Source organism: Chionomys nivalis, chromosome 8 (genome assembly GCF_950005125.1).
Source record: "Chionomys nivalis chromosome 8, mChiNiv1.1, whole genome shotgun sequence".
Lineage (NCBI taxonomy): Eukaryota > Metazoa > Chordata > Mammalia > Rodentia > Cricetidae > Chionomys > Chionomys nivalis.
The window spans coordinates 12,083,774-12,108,275 of record NC_080093.1 but is presented as its reverse complement, the minus strand read 5'-3'; the positions used below and the strand labels follow the sequence as shown (position 1 = coordinate 12,108,275).

Below are 24,502 nucleotides of genomic sequence, written 5' to 3'. Positions count from 1 at the left end.
TAGGACAGATGAAGTAGCCGTGCAGTGTCTCGAGCCTCAAGAAACGGAGCATCCATATGCCAGGTTTTCTCATCCATATTCAAGGGCTTAATATAGCAGCTGCCAACTTTTGCCATTTTTAGAAAGTCTTGCCTAACTTTTCTGTTATGCTCCGGCACCTCTGATGAATTGCATGGCCAACATTGATAACCCAGGAAATGACAACCACTTAGCTTTCTGCCGCTCCCACCAAGTAGGTCAGGAAGTGGAAGAGGAAGAGATTACTCTCTGGGACAGAGGTTTCACAGGGCAGAGAACTGTGGTTGCACAGAGTTGTTTCCTTTCATCAATCAAATGTCTGGGACATCTTGCCATCATCCCAACACTGAGATTCAGTGTAATGATAGACGTGTGGGTCGAATTTCATGTGCCACGCTTGAGGCTCGTGCACTCTTTATGCATCTGTCAGCTGCTGGGAGTGCTGGGACCTTCTTTAGAGGTCACTACTTTCCTGTTTCTAGGACAGCCAGTAACTAGCTGATCTGGGAGCAGAAGTCATGGCTTTTGGTTTTCAGTGGTCTTGAATCTGGTGAGATATGTGTACTAAGTCTCTCAAGGATCTGGGATCTGGCTTTGCTGGAAATCACATCGTCATTTGCCTCTCTCTCTGTCTTCAGGTTATGGGACATATCCCAGAATCTTCTCTCTCTCTTTTTTTTTTTCTCACAGGCAATTTGTGGTCTGTTACAGAGAAGTTGGCTCTGCTCTTGTGATCTGTTACAGAGAAGTTGGCTCTGCTCTTGTTCCTGTCAACAATGACTCTGTTCTTGTAGGCATGTGGACATCTTAAAATCTCCTTACCTGTCCTCCCCCAACTCTATGTGAAGTAAACAGTAGTATTTGGCTTTGTTCCCCTTTTGCTCCCGACAGCCCACAGTCACCCAGTCTGTTGAACACCTGATAAGGTTCTCTAATAACTCGAGGAGGACATGCTTCCCAAGACTGTCATGTATGTTCCCAACAGATAATTCTTTCAGAACAGGCTCTGGTGTTTCTACCCCATCCAGTAAGGTCTGGGGCCCTCTTTCATCACAAAATAAGTACAAGCTCATTAGAAGACATCACTTATCTAAACTTCCCTCCCTCCTAAATCTATGTAGAATGCCTCATTTAGGCCTGGCCCATTTCTTCAACTTGAGAGGTTTATATATTTTAAGGTTCAAGCGTCTGGACATGCATGGCATTCTGTTGGCCTCCCCATACTCAACCTTCACTAAACCTCTTTTCGTGAAGTCATATTTTCTTTTCCAGGATCTCCTTTGTTGCCAGTCGATACTGTCATACATAGCCTTTATATTGCCACCAATGCCATGGCTACCATCATCATATTAATTTATGAAGAGCCTGTGATAGGCCTGTCCTGATGTGATAGGTGTTACCTGTATGTCCCCTCATTGGGTTCTCCAACAGTCCTGTGGTATACTTAGTTAAGACACTTTCTCCCAATTTGTAGATGAGGAAACTGAAAGCCGTTACTAACCCGCTTCCCACCACACAGCGACGAGATGTGGAGCCAGGACTTTAAGCTGTGTCTCTGAACTTGCAGGTCACACACACTCAACTACTTGGCCTCTCTGCACTTGTTCTAACTGCTCTCTACTCATTTTTATTGGCTGACTTAGAAACAGTCGAAGGGTTAGTGCAGCATGCCACAGAATGGGCACGAGAGGCATATAAGTGTAAAGTCTTGTCTAATTAGACCTTTTATTCCCTCTCATTACGACTAACTGCTTCCCCACGCTCTCTCTTCACCTCCGTTCTTTCTAGAAGACCAGAAAAGATGTATCTCAAATAATCATCCATGTGTTCTATGACACCATTTCTGGGGTCCCCTTTTGGGTTTTAATATTATCAGTTAGCCTTTGGCCCTCAGGACTAACCTGGGTTTTGCTCTCTGATTGTTTTATGAGAGATGGGCCTAACTCTCCAAACAAATATAACCTTTTCTGACTGTTTCATTTGTCTCATAATTGAGTGCGCTTAGCCTGTCGGAGTTCTGGGCAGCACCATATGAGTTCCAGGTATGTTTTCTTTGTTTAGCCCCACTCCATTTCAGAACTTCAGTGGGTTCTCAGTGGTGACAGATCTGCATTCTTGGAACATGGGTCTGTATTTTGGAAGCTACCAGAAACCATTTGGAACCTGATTAGATGCACAAGATGTTGACATGGCAGGGGTCTTTTGATGTCATTGAGTCTAACCCTCTCATCTTCCAGATAGAGAGTCATCGAACTGAGAAGTGTTGTTTTTAGTTGGAAGCAAGTCTGTAACAAGGAGACTCCAGAAACCCAGTAGACCAGAACTCGCAGAGCTTGCTGAATGTTTAAGTTTGGGCTGCTGTAGTTGATTTGGATCATGCTCCTGCCAGCTCCAGTGTTTGTCAACTGGCTGAGTGATTTTGCACCCCTAATGGGAGCCTTGGCCCCGCTCAGCTCCTTGACTTGTCCAGTTGAACACTGTCTTTCACTAGGGATCAGCCCCTTTCAAAACAGGTGCCGAAAGCCCAGTGGGAAAGACTTTGTGTGTGGAGCAGAGTGGGGTGGGGGCTGGATCCACAGCTAATAGACCTGCAGGTTCTAACCTGCAGTGAGCATCTTTAGGTCTGGACTTCTGTGTCATTTAGGTTCCAAGGACTCTAGATCAAGTTTTCTGAGACAAAATACTGTCATGTTTAATATTCTAGCTGTCCAGAGTATTGAAACTGCCTGTCTTCATTTCATTAGATCAGCCTTTTCCAAGATGGGAAATAGGAAAAGTGGAGAATGGTGGGATGATAGCCATAGGGTGGACTGAGATTCTATCAAAGAACTGATCTGATTCTCGCCAGATGTTTAGTGTAGATTTTTCTCAAAGACCCTCTCATAGCAACTCTACCCAGTGACTACTTGTTATACCCGTATTAGAGATGAGGAAGCTGAGGCCCCAAAAGTTTAGAAGATGGTTTCTGTATTATATTACTAGTAAGTAGAGGAGCAGAAATTTTTATCTCAATTGTCAATTCAAGCATTCCTTTAGAAAAAAGAAACTCTATTGCCTTCCGATAGAGAGTGCTCATGAGCTCTCTTACACCTGAGCAGACAAAACTCCTCTCATGTGTGACTTGAGATGCAGGTGCTCATTTGCTGTTGCTGACACTACATCTCAGGAGAGCCTTGATGGCCAGGTTCAAGTCCCTGCGCTGTGTCTTGCTCCATCTCTTAACTTTTCCGAGTCCCTGTTTCTGAAATTTTATGAAAGAGATAAAATACCCATGCAGTGGGTCACTCTGAGAATCGAATGATTCAAGAAAAAGTGTCTCATAAAAACCACTATGCAAATGTTAGTTACTTGATTGCTACTATGGCTCAGGGTGGCAGCCTTCCGAGAAATCAATTATGGACCAAAGTGTGTGCCAAAGTCCTCATCTCTGACCTCAAGAAGCTTATATCTTTGGCGGGGACAAATGACTGTGAAAATTGCAGGTCAAATTGTGTAGCAGAGATGAAAAACACAGAGGAAACCAGAGAAAGCAAAGGTTGCTGGAGTTCAGGGCACGTGAGGAAGCTTTATGTAGGAGGCCGGAGTTAACTTCAAAGGCTCTGGAGAGGAAGATTTGTGAAAACTCTGTAGAGTTAATTAAAAAGGAAAAAAGAAATCCCTGTAAGTTGTCATCCTCTTGGGTCTTGGAGATTGTTTGACTTAGAGCGTCTGTGCTCAAAGTCTGGTCCAGGAGCCCCTGGGGTGCACCTGCATGACCCTTTCCAGAAGAGTAATGAAGACTAAAGCATTTCCCACGTTCTTATGATTCCTGTTGAGTTTTCTGGAAGTCACATGGTGTGCATTGCTCTATCTGGTAGAGAGTGTAGAGGCGGAGGGAGGCTCTACAATGCAGCCTTTGCACTAAATTGTCTTTCTACAGGAGACGCCACTGCTTGTCCATAAACTCATGCTGTTTTAATAGTTACTTTTGTTATTCTAAGAGAAATTCAGAAAGTTAGCCTGCTCTCAGATACAGTTTATAATATACTACATACTGCAAGATGCTAACACGTGAATCAAGCCTCAGTGACGTTTATCTGTATAAAAGAGTCTCAAGTCATAAACGTATAGAGCAGATACTGTCGTGTGCAGACATTCTGGAGGCCTCATGAAATATCGTAACATTCTGCCACCAGACTTTATGTCCTTTTGGCAAATATGCCCAAGAACTTCAAAATGACAAAACGCAAAACTGGTCAGCACGTGTTAAAACTGTTACTCAAGAATTCTTAGTTCTACTGGAGACTGACTAGGATATTTCCATAGGGGCATTTGATTACTAGAAACTTAATGATAGCTTTCATTCTTTGAACTAGTTGTTGCACCTAAATAAGTCTGTTTCAATAAAGCTGAAGATATACTCAAGATTTTTATGTTAGAATATTTGGCTAGAAAGTGATCAACTAGAGAAGATAATTAAAGTAAATTATGATGCATTCATATACTGAAGTTTTGGAGAGGTTTGTTTTGAAAAATATTGAGCAGTGTGTAGGCCTGTTTGCAACATTATGTAAGGAAAAAGTGGGGTAGAGATTGTATAAAGGATGAGTTTGAGCTTTGTAAACATACAGAGGATATGTATATTCATGTATATGTATACATACATGAGTGTACACATATCAGAACCATGGTTATATTCTCCTCTGGATGATGTAGCTTGAATAAATGCCTATGCTGCCCATTTTTATTATGTATTTGAAGATTTTTCTGCTGTAAAATTTTAGTACTTTCGTATTTGACAACAACGCTGGAATGTGGCATTCTTTTCATCCAAGGCTATGGAGTTGCTTTTGAGCCAGCCTGGGCTCAGATGGGCGGGTGTAGCTTCTCATTTTGGAGAGGGCGTTTCTCTGAATGGTGTGGAATTCTGTGGGATGTGAGGATAAGCCTAGCTTCTAGCCATTTGTTTTCTTCCTGCTTAGCCTTGATAATGAAAGCATTAACAAACAGATTACGGCACTGGTCTGTACATCCAGAGCATTTGGAGTATAGACCTTAAGGCCCCCGAGAGCAAGTGTGCATTCAGATAATATCCCATAAACGACCCTGGGCAGGCCGCAGGGGCTGCTAGGTGAAAATTCAGCTTTCACTCCTGTGAGGTGATGGCATGACAAAGGTATCAGGCGCTCCAATAGGGGAGCTGCCCTTCGCTTCTAGCTCTTGGAACACTTCTGCTTCTTCACTCCTGGGAGGGAAGATGTGAGATACTGAAGGACTTTTGTCCTCTCTGGATCAGCAGTAGGATCCTGGCAGAACAGCCTGTGTGGAGGAGTGTTTGCTTTGTTATTAGTCTCTCACAGAGTTCTCAAAGGCAGAAGTGAATCTGGCTGAGCGAGTCCTCCAGGTCCTGGAATACATTTCCTCTTTTCCAGCATCAGCTGTGTCTGGCATCCTTCAGCTGTGTATGAGGCTAAAAGAGACATCCAGTGTAGTTCCTTGACCTCTCAGGAGCCCCTGTCAGCAGAAAGGAGCCCCACATACAAAAATTAAACAAGAGCATAAAGCAAGAGCATAAAAGAAGATATTCTGTTCCTAGAGAGATGTATGAGGAGTGACCCAGGCTGAGAACTCTGAAGTCAGAGGCACCCAGAGAAAGGCCTCATGGAGGATACACACAAAAGGAGATCTCTTTTCTCTTCAGAGGTGACTTCTTTGGGGAGGGAGAGACTCCATTAACTGTTGATACAATTAATAAAAACAGTAAGTGCTTTCCATGTGTTAGGGTTCTCTTATCATTGAGCTTGTCCGTGTGTGGAGAGTGTGACACAGTCTTTTGGATCTTGAGGGTGGGGAGATGGTCTGGGACTCCCACTAGTTCCCATCCTTTCTTTCTACCAGTTCATATTTACCCGGGATATTTCTGGATCTGCACGCAGATGTAACTGCGCATGCATCAAATGGCCCCAACTGGGCACATTGAAATTTTAAAGGGGAATGGTAAACAGCTGTTCCCCAAACAGAGGTGCCTTGCTAAAAGTATCTGGAACCTTCTAGTGCAAGCCTCATTATTTTTGTCCCCAGGAAAACTTGGTGAAACAGTGTCGGGTCCATTTTCCCTAGACTTCAATTTGTATGTGTTGGCCACCTGCTGGAGGCTATCTTTGATTATGTGTAGCATTTGCTCTGTCTAACCATGTGCCTCTTGGTTGTTTATGGCTGATATGGGAAGAATGAGATGGTGGGGTCCGTTGACTGCTGGGCACGTATCTCTAAGGCAGCTGCTGTCTGCCCACAAATGTACAGGGCAGCTTTTCCTCTGGTGATGAGATGTTTGGTCTGTTACGGGGTTTCCCAGCCACTGACAGTGAAGTAAATTCCCTGGTATGAAGGCTATTTAAGCTTCACAGAAATTCTCTGAAGTGGTATTTATATTCCCATTGAGCAGATATGAAACATGAGCCTCATGCAATTAGCCTGAGGTTCTATAGGCTGCATTTGAAACCAAATCTGCCCGACTGAAATGAATCCTCTTATGATTACGTTGGCGTGCCTTTTTGAATACTCGTGCTTATCCGTGAGAGGGTCCTCTTGCAGATGTGTTCATTTTCTGATTTGCATTGTGGCTGCTGATTATAAATCTTTTAATTGTTACAACTCTTAACTACAGGAGTACTGTGTGGCTACATTTAAACATATTTTTGTTTGAAAATGTTTCAGTGGTATAAATAAAGTTTAAGACCTTAAAGCCACCCCGTGTCTCCCCAGTTCCCTACCTAAGGGTAGCTTACGAGTTATTTCTTTAATTTTTTTCTATAGTTTTACATGCATTTTTGAGTGTGAATACTTAGGGAATGTATATAATTTTGGGGGGATCTATATACACTGTGTGTTTAAGTTGTTATTATTATTCAAGAGGCCTTTAACAATTTTAGAATTATGTATTAGAGGGTTTGCTAGGTCAAAACTATGATATTTACCTAATGAAGGTATCATCTAAATTCTATGTCTCCCTCTCTGTTGGTGTATAATATAATAAATGTTGGTAGGTTTTTCTAATGAGGACTTCTAGTCTATAATAATCACATGGCTGCAGTGACATGCACTGCGCCCTTGTTGCTGTCTTTGAAGCCAGCTTGTGTCCTTTTCTTTTTCTTTCCAGGCCTTCTTCCTCTTCCCCACCTGTATGGAAAGTAGCTCTCTTAGTTGATACAGGTTGAGAATTTTCAGTATTTTGAACCCCAAATAAAACATCCCTACAAATCTACTGCCTCAACTGCTGGCTCCACTTTACATCCCTCCCTTCTGTTTCAAATAAGATAACTATGACTGTGGCCCTGCTCTTAGCTCTGCATTTTACTTGATCTCAGGCATTCTTCATGATCCTGAGAATCAGAGTGAGCCCTGCCATAGGTTCCAGTCCAGCGGCAGGGACTGGAAGGAATCCAGGTTAATTCACCGTTATGTTATCATGCTGCTCTTTGTGTGGGCAGATGCAGCTGAAACATGAGCAACAAGAGGTTCCTGGGAGCTGTGCAAGCTTCCGGTCTTGGCATCAGTGTGCGTGCGGCTTTTCTGAAGCAAAGGGCAGGACCAATAACCACTTGGAGAGTGAGAATCTTGAAATTGCTGGTTTGGGGCTTGAGGTCAGGAGTTAGTTATCCGGCTGGTTATTTGCATTCAGCTTGGGCTTCTTTCATTGCAACGGGGCCTGCCCCTTAGGTGACGAGGGAACAGGCCAGCGGGAAGTGTGGATGATTTTTCATCACAAAGACCTTTTGGGCTGCTGTTGGTTTTGAGCTGTGCTTTGGATACTCTGGACCCTGGCCTTGGAGTGAGTGCAGTTTGCCACACAGACAACCCATAATTGACTCTGACCTTCCTTTGTGTTTCTCCTCAATGTATTTCAGCGAAATACGCAGAGGAGAGTGGCTCTCAGGCCTGGCATGTTGAGGCATGGTTATGTCTGTTTATTCTCAGAGTTGGACTTTATTGTCTTGTCACAGGGACAACTGGAAACAGTGACCAACCATTCTGCGATCGCTTATTGGACAGCCAAGTGGCTAACCCTTTATTAGATGTAGCGAGAACAAAATAAGGAAGAAAAAAATGGGTGCTTCAAGAATAATCCAAGCACAATTATGCATGGGAATGTTGGAACAAGGTTTTACAAAAGTTCTTACTACATCATTCTCTCTACTCTGATTTATGCTTGAGAACTTCCATAATTGGACATTAAAAATGCAAATGTCTACCAAATTCACAGATTTAATGTTTTAAATTTTGAATAGTAATTAAAACAGCCATGCAGTTGTTATTGTTTATGAGAATATGATTAATTTGTTATTTTTAAAATTTAAATAATTAATTTATTTTATATCCCGACCACAGTTTCTTCTCCCTCCCTGCCTCCCAGTCCCTCCCTCCACCTTCTCCCATCCATCCCTCCTATGTTTCTTTCAGAGAAGGGCAGATATCAACAGAGCATTAAGTTGAAGACCTCCCCTTGTATTAAGGCTGGGCAAGGCAATCCAATATGAGGAATGGGTTCTCAAGAGTTGGCCAAAGTGTTAGGAACAGCCCCTGCTCCCATTGTTAGGAATCCCACAAGTAGACCAAGCTACACAACTGTCACATATATGTAGAGCACCTTAGTTGTTCCCATGCAGGCTCCCTGGTTATTGGTTCAGACTCTTTGAGTTCCTATGAGCCCAGGTTAGTTGTTTCTGTGGGTTTTCTTTTGATGCCCTTGACCCCTCTGGCTCCTATAATTCTTCCTTCCTCTCTTCAACCAGATTCCCTGAGCTCAGGCTACTGTTTGGCTATAGATATCTGCATCCATTTCTACCAGTTACCAGATGAAGGCTCTCTGATGACAATTGGGGTAGTCACCAATCTGATCAGACTACGTGTTCATTATAGCTAGGAATCTTAGCTGGGGTCATCTTTGTACCTCACTGAGAGTTCCCCTTGTTTAGATTCCCAGATTTCTTTTCTTTTTGTTTTTGTTTTTCGAGACAGGGTTTTGCATAGCTTTGGAGCCTGCCCTGGAACTAGCTCTCGTAGACCAGGCTGGCCTCGAACTCACAAAGATCTGCCTGCCTCTGTCTCTCAAGTGCTGGGATTAAAACGTGTACCACCAAAGCCCAACCTTGCCCTGGATATCTACCTTACCCTGAAATGTCCCCCTACTTTCCAATAATCTCTTTTAGTACTTTCTTCCTCTAGTTATCCTCCAACATGATCCCTTAAGTTGTCATCCCCACCAGTCCCCAGTCCCACCTGGAAGTTCTTTTTTATTTCCTCTTCTCAGGAAGATTCATGTATCCTCCCTGAACTCTCCTCGTTACTTTAGCCTCTCTGGGGCTGTGGATTGTGGCATGCTTTGTTTAACATCTAATATCCACTTATGAGTGGATATACACCATGCTGTCTTTCTGGGTTTGGGTTACCTACCTCATTCAGGATGATTTATCTAGTTCTATCCATTTGCCTTCAGATTTCCTGATGTCCTTGTTTATTTTTTAACAGCTGACTAATACCCAATTGTGTAAATGTAGCACATTTTCTTTATTCATTCCTTGGTTTAGGAGCATCTAGGTTCTTTCTAGGCTCTATTACAAATAAAGCTGCTATGAGCATAGTTGAGTAAATGTCCTTATGGTATGACTGAGTATCTTTGACTCTATCTATCTATCTATCTATCTATCTATCTATCTATCTATCTATCTATCGTGGGATATCTAAGCCCTCTTATGTACAAATGATAGAAGGACTGAGAATGAAATCAGAGAAACAACACCCTTCACAATAGCCATGAACAATATAAAATATTTGGGGGTAACTCTAACCAAGTAAGTGAAATACCTGTATGACAAGAACTTCAAGTCTTTGAAGAAAGAAATTAGAGAAGGTATCAGAAGATGGAGAGATCTCTCATGCTTATGGATTGTTAATGATTAACATAGTAAAAATCATTATCTTTCCCAAAGCCATCTACAGATTGAATGCAATCCCCATCAAAATTCCAACACAATTTTTTATAGACCTTGACAAATCAATACTCAACTTCCTAAGGAAAACAAAACATTCAGGATTGCTAACATAATCCCGTACAATTAAAAAAACAACAACAGTGGTTTTATTTTTTAAATTACTTTAGGATAATTGTAGATTTTATATTTTGAGAATTTCTTATGTGAGTTCATCATTTACACCACTTCCACCCTCATTTTTCTCCTTTCAACTCCTCCTGCATTCACCCCACTGGTTCTCACACTCATGCCTCTTATTCTTTAGTTATTATTGCCACAGACATGTGCACATGTTTATAAACACAACCTGCTGAGTGTGTTTAGGGTTGCTCATATGTATATGGCTTAAGGGCTAGCTGCCTGGCATGCTATAAACTATTAGGATGTTTGTCCCTGGAGAAGTCTTAATCTCCTTCTCAACAGCCATCATTTGCCTACAACTATTCATCTAGGGGTGGAGCCTTGTGGTAGTTTCCCCAGCCATACCGGAATGTCAACTAGAATGCGGTTGTCATTTTCCAGGTCTTGTTTATGCAAGTGTACTATTGAGATTTCATATGTACATCTTTCCTGTCACATATAGAAGATAGAATCCTGGTCTTCTAGTTCTGACTGCCTTTCCCATCCCTCTTCTACCACATTCTCTGAGCCTTTATATGGGGGTTTTATTGAAGATGTATCAACTGGGGCTGGTACTGCTCAGTCTGAATCAGTTGTCCTCGGCATTTTGTCCAGTTGTGACTTTCTGTTATGTTCTCTGCTGCAAAAGGAAGTGTCTTTGATGGGGCACATGAGTTGTACTTATCTGTGCAGACACACACACACACACACACACAAACACGCACATACTCACACACACACACATACATATGTGTGTGTGTAATTTCTTTGGAAATAGGGTCTCACTTTATAACCGTAGCTGGCTTGAAATTTATTTTATAGACAGGGCTGATATCTTAGTGTTTTATTACTGTGGAGAGATACGATAACCATTGCAACTCTTATAAAGGAAAGTATTTAATTGGGGTTGGCTTACAGTTTCAGAGGTCTAACTCATTATTGTCATGGTGAGGAGCATGGTGGCATGCAGGCAGACATGGTGCTGGAGAATGAGCTGACAGTTCTACATCTTGATTCCCAGGCAGAAAAAGGAGACAACTGTGTGCCACACTTGTCATAGCTGAGTGTATGAGATCTCAGAGCACACCCAGAGTGATACGCTTTCTCCAACTAGGCCACACTTACTCCAGCAAGACCATACCCCCAATAATGCCATTCCCTATGACCAAGCATTAAAATACATGTGTCTCTGTGGGACATTTCTATTCAAACTAGCACATCCCACACCCTGGCCCCAGTAGGCTTGTAGCAATAACATAGTGCAAAAATGCATTCAGTCCAACTTCAAAAATCCCCATAGTCTATAACACAGTCTCAACACTGCTTAAAAGTCCAAAGTTCAAAGTCTCTTCTGAGATTCATGAAGAGAGATTCTTAACTGTAGTCCCCTGTAAAGTAAAAATCAAAAAGCAGATCACACACTCCCAACGTATAATGGCACAGGATATGCATTACCTTTCCAAAACATAGAGAAAGGAGCAGAGTGAGGGAATACCAGACCAAAGCAAAACTAGAAATTGGCTGGGCAAACTCTGAACTCTGCATCTCTTTGTCTGATGTCAAAGTGCTCTTTAGATCTCCAACATCTTTTATCTTTGTTGAGTGTAACACACCTCTTTCTCTTGGGCTGTTTCTATTCCCTGTTAGCAGCTCTCCTTGACATGTGTCCCACAACTCTGGAATTTCTAGCATTTTGGGATCTCCAAGGCAATCCGGGTTTCACTTCCACAGCTTCACACCATGGACACTCTGTGCCTTGGCCTCAGCCACTTTCCTTAGTCACAGAGGGAGATCTCATAACTCCTTTCTTTTATCCTTAACTCTAAAGCCAGAACCTTGTGGCTGAAGTCACCAAATCCTGCTACTTCCTGGGACTGGAACATGGCTCCCTTGTTCAGTTACATGTTCACCAGATTTCTGTTTCCTATGGTTACCTTCAGTGCCTAAGCTTGGCAGCCATGGAACTCAATCTGTAGATCGGGTTGGCCTCGAACGAAGAGATCCACTTCCCTTGCATCTGTCTTCTGAGTGCTGGGATTAAAGGCATGGGCCACCATTCCTGGCTCCAGTTCTACATCTTGATCCCCAGACAGCAAATGGAGACAACTGTGTGCCACACTGGATACAGCTAGAGCATGTGAGACCTCAATGCCACCCCCACAGTAACACACTTCCTCTAACAAGGCCATACCTACTCTAACAAGGCCACACCCTCTAGTTGTACCACTCCCTATGACCAAGTTTTCACGAGTCTATGGAGGCTGTTCCTATTCAAGCAATCACATCTGGCCTCTAACACACAGAGATCCTCTTACCTCTACCTTTGGTATGCTGGGATTAAGTGTGTGCACCACCACACCTGGCTAAAATAATTGTAAATAAATACATATGTGTGTGTAATATATGTGTGTAATATATAATATAGTATATCTATAATATATATTAAATAAACATGAAATAATCCAATTCCCTATGATTTTTAAAAATATCCTTAGTGGTTGTACTGGCTGAATTTGTGTGTCAAGTTGACACAAACTTGAGTCATTAGAGAGGGAGGAACTGCCTCATTGAGATCCAACTAAGGCATTTTCTCAATTAATGACAATGAGAGTGTGGAGGGCCTAGTACATGGTGGTGGTACTATCCCTGAACTGCTGGTCTTGGATTCTATAAGAAAGCAGCTGAACAAGCCAGGAGAAGCAATGAGTAAGCAGCACACCTCTGTAGCCTCTGCATCAGATCCTGCCTCCAGGATCCTGCCTTGTTTGAGTTCCTGTCCTGACTTCTTTTGGTGATGAACAACAATGTGGAAATGTACACCAAATAAACCCTTTGGTCCCCAGCTTGCTTTTTGATCATGGTGTTTCATTGCAACCTAGGAAACCTTAACTAAGACATTATTTATCCTCAGTTTTGTAGAACTCAAGGGTTAGAAGAGAGGGATGGGTGGGGAAGGGCTGAGGTGTAAGCAAAGGGACGTGGAGGATGGGATAACAAGAACATAGTGGTTCTCCAATGCAGAATTACATGGTGTCCACTGAGCACTGGCTGAGGGCCTTTGGAAGTCTGTTCGCCTGTGTAGATGCCTGGCACTGGGAGCTGCTGCTGGCCTAAAGCTCAGCTCTATTGAAAAGCTGATGGAACCACACTAGATGCGGTTTTCTTTTACAATAACAGCTCATATGCTGATTGCCAGTTATATTCCAGATGTTTACAAGACGAGTGGGAGTTTGTTGGGTGGATAAAAAGCATACCGTGTTTATCCCTCAGCTCCCGTTGGTTCTACTGTGGGCAAGGTTTTGGTGAGAAAACTGGGCTCATGGTAGATTAGGCTGGGGTGAGTCTTCAGAATGTATCATTTCTAGGACAAGACCTTCTGAGCACCTGTGAGATACAACAGGAGCTTTTTTTTTTTTTTTAATCAGTTAGGTGACATGCAATTCCTTGAACAATTTGAGAAGCTAAGAGCAGTGTCTCTTTGGAGGTGAAGCCTTCTTGGAGAAAATGTTGCAGAAATTAGCAAGGTAGAAGTGACTTATAGCATAAACTGGTGGTTTCCCATGAAGAGGTCTGTCTAGACACACTGCAATACCAGCACATAAGTAAATGTGCCTAGCAGTGTTCACTATAGCATTGCTTGTAATAGGAGAGTAAGACTTTATTTACTTCTTGTTTTGAATTTTTTAGATTGAGTCTTTTTCTGTAAACTTGGCTGGCCTCAAACTTGAGGTTCTGCTTCTCTGGCCTCTTTAGTATTGGAATTACAGTCCTGCATGATATACAGTAGATTATTCTTTAGACAGGTTCTCGTATATCCTAGGATGACCTCAAACACTGCTGCTAATGAAGAGGAATGTCTGATACCTCTACCTCCACATCTAGAGTAGATTACAAGCATAAGCCATTACACCTGTTTTATGTGGTACTGGGAATCAAACCCAACAATTTGTACATGCTAGGCAAGAATCATACCAATTTAGATACATCCTCATTCCTGTAACAGCAGATTTTTAAAGAAAAATAAAAACGAAATGTTTCTAAATAGATGAATGATTAAGTGGATGGTAATATATTTGTGAGCAGAATGCTAGGAGCAGAATGCTACGCAACAATTAAGATGAACATATTATGGCTGGGTATGGTATTTTTGTTTTTTGGGTTTTCAACAGGATTTCTCTGTAGCTTTGGAGTCTACCCTGGAACTAGCTCTCGTAGACCAGACTGGCATTGAACTCATGGAGATCTGCCTGCCTTTGCTTCCAGAGTACTGGGATTAAAAGCATGTGCCATCACTGCCCAGCTCATGGCTGGGTATGTTAACAAGTGTATATGTCATTATCTTAACCTTGGGTAAAAGAAGTAAAGTATATCTACTATGATTGTGTTTGTTAAACTGTGAAGGTATGAGATGGACAGATAGCTCAGTAAGTTCACTGATGTGGGATTCCCCTCTTTATACTGTGAATACCATTGGTTTATAAAGAAACTGGCTTGGTCTAATAGGGCAGAATAGAGATAGGTGAGGAAAACTAAACTGAATGCTGGGAGAAGAAAGGTAGAGTCAGAGAGAAGCCATGGAGCTGCCACCAGAGACAGACATGCTGGAACCTTGCTCTTAGGCCATGAGCCTCATGGTAAAATATAAAATACTGGAAATGGGTTAAATTAAGATGTAAGAGTTAGCCAGTAAGAAGCTAGAGCTAATAGGCCAAACAGGGATTTAATTAATATAGTTTCTGTGTGGTTATTTTGGGAGTCTGGGTGGCCAGGGGGAAAAAAAAGCAGCCTCATACTATAAATTGGCACCCAATGTGGGGCAACTAAATCCACAGAAAACCTGAGAACTCTTGGAAAGAAATTCTAGACACAGAAAAAGAAAGTTTAGCATTTTATTTAGCTGGTGTATTGCTTCAGCTCCCTTAAGAGAGGTCTTCCTGATTCAGCAGTAGCAAAAGCAAACAACAACAAAACAACAAAAAACCCACAAAAAAACCCATGCAGTTTTCAAACAGCAACTTCCTCATGTGTGCTGCTGGTACAACTCTGGCTCTTTTGAAAGGTCAGTTATTTAAATGGGTTTGAAGGCAGCGTGCTACAAGTAAGTTGCTTGGTGGCAGCATGGGCCAACTGGTTATCATAGTTGAGGTGGTGAGGACATCTCCACCCAGCAGTCTCAGAGGCAGTGAACAGACTTACGGACTTCTGCCATGTTGAACCGGGTGGATCAAGCAGGCAGGGCTGTATTTTACAAAAAACTGCTTAGTAGATGAAAACAAGCCAGATGGGTGGGGGTGTGAGAACTTCTGGGCTGTGGACCGTTTGGACCTTTTAGACCAGTCCACTGGGTAGTTGTGGAGTTGGGATCCATGTGGGGTACCAGATGGAGATGGGTGCTAAAAAGAAATCCCATACTAGCTCAGAATTGAGTATAATAAAGGGCTGATTTTTTAGGGGTAGACTCACAGATCACAGTCCCCTGCATAAATGGGGAATAGGAACTGAATCCAGCAGCTGGAAAACAGTGGGAATGTGCTTTACATTGGCATTTATAGTAGAAAAGGCCACGCCCAATTAAGCAGGTAACTTAAAGGCTACTGGCTGTAGGATTTCCAATAGCAGGTTCACAAGCATGGGGATCTAAGTTTAAAGCTCTTCCACCCTCAACAGTTTAATGTTAGTGCATGTGTCTATAATCCCAGCATTGGGGGAATGGAAAAAGGAGATTACTGGGGCTCACTTTCCACTCAGCCTAACATTACTGGTGAGCTCCATGTTCATTAAGAGACCATGTCTTTAAAAATCTGGTGGTTGAGTGATAGAGGAAGATGCTCAACATTGACTTCTGACCTCTACACATGGACACACACCAGCATACATACTCCCACATGTACACACCCACACAGACACATACACAGCCACAGATCATCATATATGCAAATATAACACTCAAAGTTATATTCTGTTTATAAATATAATTATGTAAATAGTTACCATATAATTATAGACTCATTGTACTTTTCTGCGTGTTGGGAGGAATTAATGAAAATGGATAACACAAATGAGAGACAATGGGTATATACTACCCATACTCCAAATACACCCTCTATCGTGGTGAAGCACAGCTGGGTTCACATGATCTTAGGCACAGAAGCAAGAGCCCTGTGTCTGTGCACATCTGCCACCTTCTAGGTTAGACTGGCACAGTGCCGTGAAGGGACAGCCACTCTGCACGTGTGACCAGGTTTTAGTGTTGGGAACACTTCAGTTTTGTGATGCTAGAGTCTGGATTTAAGAAGCTGACTTTAGAGGGCTAAGATTAGACTGTTTCAAAGTGGCACCCCATCTTCCATTGTCCGATGCCTGGAGCCCCAAGACACAGGCTGCTTTGCTTTCCTCAGAGCAAGTTCTGCAGGCACAGCTGTGCTGGCAGTAAGGCCAAGCCCTCTGCCATCTGCACTCTCCCCAGGCCAAGTGGGACTACAGAATACTGTGGTCAAGGCGACATGCCACAGCCATGCTGGAAAGGACAGAGTCAAGGGCACCTTTGATTCCACATGCTTGCTGGCTCCTTGAGGTACCTTCTATGAGGGGTACTTCCTTCTGTCAGCTCGATTGAGCAGAAACTGCCAGAGGCCTAGAGGAAGCTGAGCTATAGAGAGCATCCTTTGTTGGGAAGTCCCTTCGCCCAGCAGCCAATTTTGCAAAAGAGCAAAGTCAGTGTGAATCTGTTTGTGGTGTGTTGAAGGAGAGGCTGCATGGTGCCAAGCGTGCTGCCTTTGATGGGGGCTGTTTGGATTCTGGAAGGGAGTTTGTTGTGACATCAGTCATGTGGGGAGCCCTGAGATTTTAGCTCTTACAAGATGCTTTAGAAAGGATGGCAAAAGTCTCTGGTTAGAACACAGCATAGAACTTGCTTGTTATGATAATAGAATTTAAGGTCCAAAAGGAGGTGTACAATGATCTGAGCTAAATGTCTCATGGTAGTAATGGAGTAGGGCTTGGAGTATCTTCTCCCTTCATCCATTTGTGTGCAGCTCCTTTGGGCTGTGCTTTAATAAGACCTTGAACATGTTCTCAAGAGCCCAAGTTAAACAGGAATCCCAGTCGGTCAGTTTATAGGAATGCCTCCTGCCTCTGTGGACTCTGCCATCCCTGGGTTATAGCTGATCCCTTGGCCAGAATTCAGCAATAATCTGATTAAGTCTGTTTAGCAAGGAGCTGCCCTACCCTCTCTGTAATTTCCATCTACTGATCCTCACTCTGATTCTTGGCTATCAATCCCAATTTTCCTTGTTGCTTTTGGAATCTAGCCAAATCTCTTCTTCCCTACGGCAAAACTCTGTTGCAGTAGCCCTCAGGCTCATTGTACTGGTCCTCAGTAAAACTGGCTTCATCGTTTTAACCATTGTCAGATGAAGCTGCAGTTGTTTGCTTGCTGTTTTGTTTTTCTTCCACAGGCTTAAAGAAATTCTCATCCAGGGCAATGCATTAGTATGCATTTTAGATTCAGTTCTAAAGTCTGGGTTGCCAGTCTCCATGTCCTGTGTTCTTTTCCTGCACAGTGCTGCTTTTGCGCTGAAAGAAGCGTAGATCAAGTCCTTTAGAGAATGTTTTATTTCAGTTAATAAAAGCATGCATCTTACTGCCTTTGGAGGTCGTAATTTTGTCGGCTACACTGCCTTGGAGGGCAGTGTTGCTGAGGGTGATAGGCTGATGTGGTATTTAACCTTGACTCTAATATGAGTGAATTACTGGTTCTTCCCTGGTACCAAGCGCTGCTGGATCCCAGCAGTCTGTGACAGTCATGCCAGCGTCCAGAGCATCAGGTATGATCTTTAGGAGGATGGCTAGGTTTTGAGTTACTGTTAAAACTTAGCAGTTGGTTAGAATTTTGTGAGTAGGTTTGGACAAGTTCACACATTTATTCTCAGAAATAAATGCAAAGCAAACCATTTCTAACCAATTCATTTAGCACTTGCATCATGCCAGGCATGATATTGAACATTGGAGCAGTTATATGAAGTGTTACTTACCTGCAGGCAGGCTAAGTTAAAGAAGCAGTCCTGTAATAAAGTAGATAAAAGAATGGGGCAGGCACAAAAAATAGGAAGGAATACGTACAAAGGTGAAAGAAAAGCCACAAAGGGATTGTGATTAATTTCCCTGTAGGAAAGTCATAAGATGGATAGTATTAGAGTTAGGTTTGAACGTTGGAGACAAATTTATTAAGAGGAAATAAGTGATGTCTGTTTCAGGGAGGGTAGTAAAAATTTGGGGCATGACTAGGAGAGTTCAGGGAAGCCAGGAAGAAAGCCGCGAGGTGCAATTGGCTCATGATGGCCTCTATAAGGACGTTGGAAACCAAATTTTCAAAGACTAAGTTTGGGAAGCTGCTCTGGGTGCATGCAGTGGGTCATTTTCACTGGAGTGTGAGGTCGCCAGAGCTGAGTGGGTGGAGTGTAGTCTCCTCACAGCACAGAGGACAGGTGTCGGGGAAGAATGGGAGCATCCTCCAAGCAGAAGAGTGTTACAGATGCACGTATGAGCCATACATGGGTGCGCACAGGGATGAGATGCTTGCTACTTAATTCATTTGGAGACAGAATCACAAAGACTTGGAGATAGAGCTGATGTGGAGATATACAGGCAAAGAGAAAGACTGGAAGTGACTCCCCATATTCTGTGCCCGTGGTAGTCTTGCGATCAACCAAAGAAAGTCAACTTCTTGGGGGACTGATTATTAATGTTACTATAACTAATATAAATATTGAGATGGCATCCCAGGGAGAGACTTCAAATGCCATAGGAATTTCTTTAGTGAACATGTAAAGTATACACACTGAGTAATACCATGTTTTGACCTGTTGAGAAAGGAGAAATGAGCAAAAACCTCTTCATTTTAATTTGTTTGTATTGTTTCTCTCCTCCTGGATCTTATTGGTCTTTCTCTGTGCTGTCACAATTACTTCCTGAGGTTGAATTATCTCCATTTCTCAGGTAAGAAACCTGAGGCTCCCGGAGGCTAAATTACTTGTCCCGGGCATGTAATTAAAGAGCTACAGAAATGGAAAAGAATTGTATTTCCAACTCTTCAACAGACATTTGGGACTTACTCCTCATACTAGGTTGCCTTGCCCAGCCTTAATTCATGGGGAGATGCTTAGTCTTTCTGAAACTTGATATGCCATGCTGTTTTGATGGGAGACCTGCCCTTTCCTAAAGAGAAATGGAGGGAGAGTGGGAAGGGGATGGGAACAGAGGGCCTTTTTGTTTTCTCTTTTTCATCTCATCGTGGCATTTTGTGACGTTCCATTACCCTGAGGGGCTTCCCTTGTGGGTTAGATGATAGAACATAAAGGAAATAACCATAGCACCCTCAAAGAGTTAGAAAAGAAGCATGCAGAGTATTCTTTGGCGTGTGTAGGATAGAGAAAAGAATTCTTGTGCAGAGGTACTTTGAATGGTTTGAGGAAGAAGGGTAGAGAAACTTCAGGCCACAAATGGTTCTCAGCCTTCCTAATGCTGCAGACCTTTAATACAGTTCCTCATGCTGTGGTGACCCCAACCATAAAATTAGTCTGTTGCTACTCCATAACTGTAATTTTCTTACTGTTATGATTCATAATGTAAATATCTGTGTTTTTTGATGGTCTTAGGCAACCCCTGTGAACGGGTCATGAGACCCCCAAAAGGGTCATGACCCTCAGGTTGAGAACCTCTGCATATGGCAACAACCCTTATAGGTCATCCCCTGGGCTTCTCAGGCTAATATATGAGCCAAGTCAGAACCATATTAAAGTTTGAGAATGGTTAAAGGATTAAAGAGAAGTTAAGGACAAGTGGTTACTCTACTATCAGGAAGCCAAAGTCAAGAGGAGTTGTAGAGACAGGTTGAGAACTGAATTAAGAGGCTCAGTGCTTCACACTCACAGGTCAACTGATGACAGAGAGAATGCATTAACCTAAAAATGCTTCAAAAGCCTCAGCTAGAGAAGAGTCTCAAGACTAACCACAGAGGTGCTGAATACAGGAGGGGAAGTCTGGTGATCCTGATTGTCTGAAACGGAAGGGAGATGTTTAGTGGGTCGAAGAGTGACTAGAGTGTGGCAAGAAGTCTGTTCTCATGAATTCTGTTGTTAGGCACTTTCCCTTTTCCAGTGGGGAAGAGGAGGAAGGAAGAGGAAGATCCAACATAGAAGATAAGCCAGTGGTTTGATCTACTTTATCCTCTGAGCCTTTCTGTGGTTTTGAATTTGTCAATCGGCCAGAAATGAGGATCAAGGGAGGAGCTGGTAGCAAATAGCACCACAGTCAGAATGAGGAACCACTTTGGCCAGTTCAGTGTCATTTTGTCCTGTGATGTACCCGTGTAAGACATCAGAACCTCTTCCTAGTTGGCATTGCCTCCTTTAGCCACTGGTCCCAGGAGGCTCTTGGGCAATTCCCGTCCCTGACAACTTTGCTCCGGGTTCAATGGGGGGTGTGTGTGTGAAGTTGGCTGTAGTACAGTGTCTGCAGAAAATCCCATCATCCCCCCCACCCCCCTGTGGAAAACCCTAGCATCTCCCTTCGTGGCTCACACTCAGGTAGAACTGAGGGCTGGATGGTGAGAATTGTGTGCTGCCCAGTACCACATTCAGAGGCACGGAGTTAGCTGCGTGGGAGGCAGGCAGTCTCCAGCAGCTTCTTCCTCCACCCAGCTTCACAAAGGGCAAGAAAGTAGGTCTCGGAGAAAGGCTGGGAGCAAAGGAGAGCAAGCTCGGGAAGAAGACGATGCATTAGTCTAATTGCTCTTCTAAAACTAATGGGGCTTTTTATCTCTGAGGAACATTTTCAAGCATTCATGTGATTTGGGAACAAAGATACAGGTTTGGGGGGAGGGATCCTGGCTTCCCTTTAAATGCAATCCCTCATCTGATGAAACAATCTCTCCCTTCTTGTTTTGTCCTCCCGTCTTTCTGCAGGTCGACGGACTATGGCACCACCTATGAAAAACTAAATGACAAAGTGGGTTTGAAGACCGTCCTCAGTTACCTCTATGTCAACCCCACTAACAAAAGGAAGGTAAGAGGAGGAGTCGGGAGTTCCTGTATTCTCTTTCCGGGTAGCAGAGTGGCTTCAGCCACGAGCTGAGAACAAACACAGCAGCTATGACAGCACTCGTGGAGGGTCTGCTTCATGTACTGGGAACCCCATAAGCAGGCTACGATGTTAACAAGAGTCTTTGTAGTAATGATGATGATGATGATAATTAATAATAATAATAATAATACAAATGATGAGAACAGCAACACCTGTGAAATTACGTAGCTGTGCACAGGACTGTAGCCTTTCCGTGTCTTACTTTTTCTCACAATGAACCTGTGGGTAGAAACCATTCCTGCCCCATTATTGAGAAAAAGATGCAAGCTCAGAGAGATTCGCTAACACTCCAGCTTGAATGGGACCCAGTTAGTCTCTGGAGCTCATTCTTTCTCTAGGTTCCTTCTCGCCTGCCTATTTATTTATTTATTTATTTATTTATTTATTTATTTATTTATTCGTCTCTTTGTTTATTGGGCAGCATTTTCTTTGAGGGGAATCTTTTCCATGAAGGGAAGGAGGAGTGTTTCCTGGTTTCTTCTACTTGAACTCCAAGTACTACTTAAGAGGTAGAGGACCGCTCTGACTCTGCCAGCTCCCTGGTTCTCTCTTGACTGGTGGCCGGGATGAAATCATAGGAGGTCAGGCTTTCACCATGGAATGGAATGGGGAGGTTGAGACCTAATTCCTTGAAATGATAGATAGTCCTAGGAGCCAAGTACTGTCCAGCGTATTGGATTTAGAGAGACGTGGTCTGCAGCTGGCACAGCTCTACTGTCGAAAGCTTAGGTAGATCAGAACCAAAATGATCATAAGGCCATTTCAGTAGCTCTAAAACTCTACTAAGTTTTCTCTCATAATTCAGTTTTCATTCTCCAGTGGCTTTGCAAAGCCCTCTTTCTTCTCTACTTAGGCGTGCGAGTGAGCTTCTGCAAGACAGAAGACTCTTTGATTCTAATATGGCACTCAGCTCTCAGGAGTGAGCTTCATTTCCCTGCAGTCCTCCCAACCTCTGACGATAGCCCCTGGTTGTCAGTGACACAAATACATTGCACACGGTGGCTTGCCGTGCTCAGAATATTCCCTTTGATTGAAATCTCTCATCTCTACACGGAGGCATAATGACAAGCTGCAAGGAGGGAATGCGTTCATTTACCTCGGTGCTCATCTTGAACTCGGGACCGTCGTCATGCCCGTGAGATGAAACGTCTTAGTTTTCAACTTTTCAGATTCCTTTTAAAATATGTCTCGAAATCTAAACCTGTCATCCCCTGGATTCTCTTCCCAGCTTGCGTTAAGCAAGATTCTTTTGATTCTCCCAGTTCCCAAATTATCTTCAGTTCTCCATTCTCACTGGCGGTGGGCTCCAGCAGGCTTTTCAGTTAATCTCGTGGAAGCTCTTGCTTTTTACCTAATGAGTTATTTATTCAACAGATGGCCGCTGCTTTCCGTGGAGGCTGTGAATCCATCAGATGAGATCTGTTGCCCCCGGCGAAACTGTAAATTGTGCTTTTATTTATAAAGTTCCTCATAAAAGTAACCATCGGCTTTTAATTTTGTCAGTGCATTTTTTTCCCTCCGAGAACAAGAAATTCTCCAAAACTTGATAGTTCCTAAGCTGATAGGTTAAAGACAGAAATGTTTGTGTGTGTGTAGTTTCCTTCTCAGTCACACTCTCGGGCAGGGATGATGGAACCTGTGATTCTGTCCTTTGGGGAAGCTTTATGTCTAGTGTTTGCTTATCCTTGCAACCCTTCGCAAACAGGCAAGATGGCAAAGCAGACTTTAGTCAGCTGCCCACGGCTCCACTGTTGTGAATGATGGATAGTGGGAACTTTTGAGGGATAAGGCTATGGATGTCATCTCTGAGGCTTACAGTGTGGTCTTCCTCACAGGCTGTGAATAGGATGCTACCTTTTTATATAGCAGGCGTCATCATTCTGCGTGAGAAAATTGGTAAGATACCTAGTACGTCTTCCATTGTCCTAGGCCAATGATATGGTGGCATCAGAATTATTATAACGACATTGACCTACCCCTACTCCATTTGATATGAATTCTGTCTCTCTGATACTCACTGTAATTAGTTTACCACCTGTGTAGGAGTTTGACTTTGTTTCTGGTAGTCCAATACTGCAGGATTCTCTGAGCCTGGCACTTAGACGATGGATGATAGTGGATTGGATTTGGAGTGATCAAGGTTTGCCCCGCTGATGTAAGGCTCTGTTAGGGTGGAGGCTGGTGAGTGCCAGCCTGCAACTTCTTCTTCCCCTTACAGGAAATAAGCATCCCTGGGCCCTCAGAATTCATTATTGTCACTCGAGTCTTGTCCTCGAGCCCACGCAGTATGACAAGTGCCAGGGTCAAGTCTGTTTACCAGACCTGTGTTTTGTACGGTCTGGCTGATGACTGTGTATTTCCCAGCCAGAGATGCTTCATTCCTGTCTGTGAATCTCTCAGAGAAGGAACCTTTGAATGGACAGGGAATTGCAGGCATGTTGTGTTCTAATTGCTCTGGCTCAAAAGCCACCGCCACCTGCATCTTTAGGGACAGTGTTGGAAATGGAAAGGATAATAGACAGATGTAACTGCCAAGGATGTGGCTGAAATCACTGTGTGTGTGTGTGTGTGTGTCTGTGTGTGTGTGGTGGATCTGACATCAGCATAGAACTATGATTTTATTCTATGGAGCTTCTAACAATTTCCTTGCACTGGGCTCAGTTCTCTGACTTGGGTCTGAAAACTTTATCTCTGCTGTACAGATGAGGAAACTAAGGCTCAAACAGGTCCACATTTATCTTTGTTAAAAACAAAAAGCTGGTAAGAGGTGTCTGAGACTCCATTCTGCTCTCTCTGACCCTGGAGATGGGCTGACATTGCCATGGGTCCGGAGCTCAAGAGGATTGGAGTTGTGATAGCAGCAATAACCTGAGGTTTCCGGAGGCTTTCTGCTCATTAGTATTGGAGGATTAGCAGTTTCTGGGCAGTGGAGGGGTGTGTTATACACCCCATCCTTAACTGATTTACCAGTGAGAAGGATAATTACTTCCCAGGATGCACTGCAGAAATGATTTTTCCAATGAGCATGCTTTCCTATGTCAGGTTGCTTGCTGAAGTAGCATTGTATGCATGAACTGGTCACATAGGTCCATGCCACTCTCAAATAAACCCGAAAAACCCCTATAGAAAATAGAAAATAAAATGTAGAACTGTCGGGTTCCTCCTTTCCTTGACCCACATCTCCTGATAGTCTTGGGGTAATGAGGAGACTA

The 24,502-nt window shown here is 43.2% G+C and overlaps 1 protein-coding gene across 1 annotated transcript in view; it reads left to right on the top strand.

The window, feature by feature from the left end:
- The window catches only part of Sorcs3 (sortilin related VPS10 domain containing receptor 3), a 613,376-nt gene that overhangs the window by 259,058 nt on the left and 329,816 nt on the right, over positions 1–24,502 (top strand). The window contains exon 3 of the mRNA XM_057779107.1: positions 21,113–21,212. Coding sequence (XP_057635090.1) covers positions 21,113–21,212 — 100 coding nt within the window. The remainder of the gene's footprint in view (positions 1–21,112; positions 21,213–24,502) is intronic.